Below are 4,601 nucleotides of genomic sequence, written 5' to 3'. Positions count from 1 at the left end.
ATGGCCGCATTTCAAGACACCAGTTCCTCTGACGATCTCCAAACCCTTGAAGTCATGGACTGCCGACGACTCCTTCGAAACCTTGAGTCACACAGGAAAAACATTGTCCTTCAGTGGATACTTTCCCACTGCGGATATATGGGAAACGAGAGTGCAGATCTTTTGGCCAAGAAGGGCGCCTCAATTAATGAAATTCCTTCCCACGCAATACCATTTTGTTCCATCAAGAAAATGGTGACAAATTGCATAAAAGACCATTCCCTCATGGACCTGTCCAAAAGAGTGTCCGATAAACCTTTTAGGGATTTAGTCCCAAAATCCTACATTGGGCCAAGGCGTAGAGCTGTGGCAGAATTTCGCCTGGCCACTGGACACGACTGTCTTCTTGAACACCTCAGCAGAATTAACATTGCTACTTCTCCCATCTACACACTTTGTAACCTAGGGGAGGAAATGGATGCCTGAATTTCGTACATCTTGATAAGTTCTCAGAACCGACGATACTTTGATATGGAAGAATCGATGCTAGTGCCCTCCCTTATGAGATACCTCCACAAGATCACTTTTTCTAGTTTTGACATCATGTTCTTCAATATTTTTAATTTGTCTCAGCTTTTGCTTGAAATCCCTGAGTAAGAGCCGCGATGGCCCAGGGGATAGAGTGTTCGCCTTCCAATGAGGTGAACGGGGTTCGAATCTCAGCAATCGCTGGTCGATACGAATTCCGCATCAGGCTTGCACCGACCACAACTCCGACGTAAAATACCATTAGTGGTAAACAGATTATGGATTAGAGACCCCATGTTTTCAGGGAAATCATGTGAAGTTTTCATGTTTTTCCTCTGCATGTGACGCAAAAGCGGGTTAGTTCCATCAAAAAGTCCACCACGAAGAAAAATTTCTCCCAATACTTGATCCAGGCTGTCCTTTGGATTGGGTTCAAAATTACAAGGCTACGCCGTGGAACTTTAGTAGTCTTAAACCCAAAAATTGGTCTGCTGCTCAACGATGGTTATAAAATAAAATAAAATATTTTGAAGAATTAAAAGCAAAAATAAATTAAAAGTAACATTAAAACTAAAAGTAAATAAATGTATGGGACCACAAGGTCTAACTGAAAATAGAATCTACATAAAAACGGAATTCGGTGTTATAGGGATTAAATTTCTTAATAAGAAAACAAAAAACAAACTGATAATCCGTAACTGGGTAAATCTTACATTAGCCAGAAAAAACATTGCCAGAATCTGTAAAATCTCTTAATGTCCCTTCTTTCGAGGTGGATATGCCCCTCTTAATTCGTCTTTTCTCTCATTCTCTCGGAAGTTGTTGTTGTTGTTAATTTACGTCACACTAGAGCTGCACAATGGGCTATTGGCGACGGTCTGGGAAACATCCCGGAGGATGATTCGAAGACATGCCATCACAATTTTGATCCTCTGCGGGGGGCATGGAACCCCCGTTTTGGTAGCCCGACGACCTGCGCGCGAAGTCGAGCACTTTACGGTAGTACAGTTTAACGAGGACCAATACTTCCTACTGCTCTTTTTAATTCTTCCGTCTTCTCATTCCCTCTAAAGACTGAAATCCTAAAAGACAACCTTCTGCCATTGAAGACAGATTTCCTTTCCAGTCCCTACGAGAGAGAAATAAAAATGCCGTGCATTACACACCATCAAAGTTAAAGAATACAACTGAGATTTAATGCAAGTAATATAAATAAATCTTATATTACCTAGAAATAACGTTGCCACAATATGTAACACCTCTTCCTCTCCCTTCCTTTCATTTTGGTTAACTTCTTATTCCACTGCCCTTTTTAAATCTTCCGTCTTCTCATTCCCTCTGACGATTGAAATCCTAAAAGACAACCCTTTGCCATTGAAGACTGATTTCCTTTCCAGACCCTACGAGAGAGAAATAAAAATGCCGCCCATTACACACCATCAAAGTTAAAGAATACAACTGAGATTTAATGCAAGTAATATAAGTAAATCTTATATTAGCTAGAAATAACATTGCCACAATATGTAACATCTCTTCCTCTCCCTTCCTTTCATTTTGGTTTACTTTTAATTCCACTGCCCTTTTTAATTCTTCCGTCTTCTCATTCCCTCTGATGATTGAAATCCTAAAAGACAACCCTTTGCCATTGAAGACTGATTTCCTTTCCAGTCCCTACGAGAGAGAAATAAAAATGCCGCGCATTACACACCATCAAAGTTAAAGAATACAACTGAGATTTAATGCAAGTAATATAAGTAAATCTTATATTACCTAGAAATAACGCTGCCACAATATGTAACACCTCTTCCTCTCCCTTCCTTTCATTTTGGTTAACTTCTTATTCCACTGCCCTTTTTAAATCTTCCGTCTTCTCATTCTCTCTGACGATTGAAATCCTAAAAGACAACCCTTTGCCATTGAAGACTGATTTCCTTTCCAGACCCTACGAGAGAGAAATAAAAATGCCGCCCATTACACACCATCAAAGTTAAAGAATACAACTGAGATTTAATGCAAGTAATATAAGTAAATCTTATATTAGCTAGAAATAACATTGCCACAATATGTAACATCTCTTCCTCTCCCTTCCTTTCATTTTGGTTTACTTTTAATTCCACTGCCCTTTTTAAATCTTCCGTCTTCTCATTCCCTCTGACGATTGAAATCCTAAAAGACAACCCTTTGCCATTGAAGACTGATTTCCTTTCCAGTCCCTACGAGAGAGAAATAAAAATGCCGCGCATTACACACCTTCAAAGTTAAAGAATACAACTGAGATTTAATGCAAGTAATATAAGTAAATCTTATATTAGCTAGAAATAACATTGCCACAATATGTAACATCTCTTCCTCTCCCTTCCTTTCATTTTGGTTTACTTTTAATTCCACTGCCCTTTTTAAATCTTCCGTCTTCTCATTCCCTCTGACGATTGAAATCCTAAAAGACAACCCTTTGCCATTGAAGACTGATTTCCTTTCCAGTCCCTACGAGAGAGAAATAAAAATGCCGCGCATTACACACCATCAAAGTTAAAGAATACAACTGAGATTTAATGCAAGTAATATAAGTAAATCTTATATTACCTAGAAATAACGCTGCCACAATATGTAACACCTCTTCCTCTCCCTTCCTTTCATTTTGGTTAACTTCTTATTCCACTGCCCTTTTTAAATCTTCCGTCTTCTCATTCCCTCTGACGATTGAAATCCTAAAAGACAACCCTTTGCCATTGAAGACTGATTTCCTTTCCAGTCCCTACGAGAGAGAAATAAAAATGCCGCCCATTACACACCATCAAAGTTAAAGAATACAACTGAGATTTAATGCAAGTAATATAAGTAAATCTTATATTACCTAGAAATAACGTTGCCACAATATGTAGCATCTCTTCCTCTCTCTTCCTTTCATGTTGGTTTGCTTCTTATTCCACTGCCCTTTTTAATTCTTCCGTCTTCTCATTCCCTCTGACGATTGAAATCCTAAAAGACAACCCTTTGCCATTGAAGACTGATTTCCTTTCCAGTCCCTACGAGAGAGAAATAAAAATGCCGCCCATTACACACCATCAAAGTTAAAGAATACAACTGAGATTTAATGCAAGTAATATAAGTAAATCTTATATTACCTAGAAATAACGTTGCCACAATATGTAGCATCTCTTCCTCTCTCTTCCTTTCATGTTGGTTTGCTTCTTATTCCACTGCCCTTTTTAATTCTTCCGTCTTCTCATTCCCTCTGACGATTGAAATCCTAAAAGACAACCCTTTGCCATTGAAGACTGATTTCCTTTCCAGCCCCTACGAGAGAGAAATAAAAATGCCGCGCATTACACACCATCAAAGTTAAAGAATACAACTGGGATTTAATGCAAGTAATATAAGTAAATCTTATATTAGCTAGAAATAACATTGCCACAATATGTAACATCTCTTCCTCTCCCTTCCTTTCATTTTGGTTTACTTCTAATTCCACTGCCCTTTTTAATTCTTCCGTCTTCTCATTCCCTCTGACGATTGAAATCCTAAAAGACAACCCTTTGCCATTGAAGACTGATTTCCTTTCCAGTCCCTACGAGAGAGAAATAAAAATGCCGCGCATTACACACCATCAAAGTTAAAGAATACAACTGAGATTTAATGCAAGTAATATAAGTAAATCTTATATTACCTAGAAATAACGCTGCCACAATATGTAACACCTCTTCCTCTCCCTTCCTTTTATTTTGGTTAACTTCTTATTCCACTGCCCTTTTTAAATCTTCCGTCTTCTCATTCCCTCTGACGATTGAAATCCTAAAAGACAACCCTTTGCCATTGAAGACTGATTTCCTTTCCAGTCCCTACGAGAGAGAAATAAAAATGCCGCGCATTACACACCATCAAAGTTAAAGAATACAACTGAGATTTAATGCAAGTAATATAAGTAAATCTTATATTAGCTAGAAATAACGTTGCCACAATATGTAACATCTCTTCCTCTCCCTTCCTTTCATTTTGGTTTACTTTTAATTCCACTGCCCTTTTTAATTCTTCCGTCTTCTCATTCCCTCTGACGATTGAAATCCTAAAAGACAACCCTTTGCCATTGAAGACTG

At 38.2% G+C, this 4,601-nt stretch overlaps 1 protein-coding gene across 1 annotated transcript; it reads left to right on the top strand.

Annotated features, from left to right (window-relative positions):
• LOC107447597 (uncharacterized) lies at positions 1–465 on the top strand. Its single transcript, XM_016062545.2, has one exon. It carries the CDS (start codon positions 1–3, stop codon positions 463–465), a length of 465 nt encoding a protein of 154 aa, XP_015918031.2.
• The last annotated feature ends 4,136 nt before the right edge of the window (positions 466–4,601 follow it).

This window comes from Parasteatoda tepidariorum, chromosome 4, assembly GCF_982258835.1.
Source record: "Parasteatoda tepidariorum strain Cologne lab strain chromosome 4, Ptep-v5.0, whole genome shotgun sequence".
NCBI lineage: Eukaryota > Metazoa > Arthropoda > Arachnida > Araneae > Theridiidae > Parasteatoda > Parasteatoda tepidariorum.
This window is presented reverse-complemented; position numbering and strand designations above follow the sequence as displayed.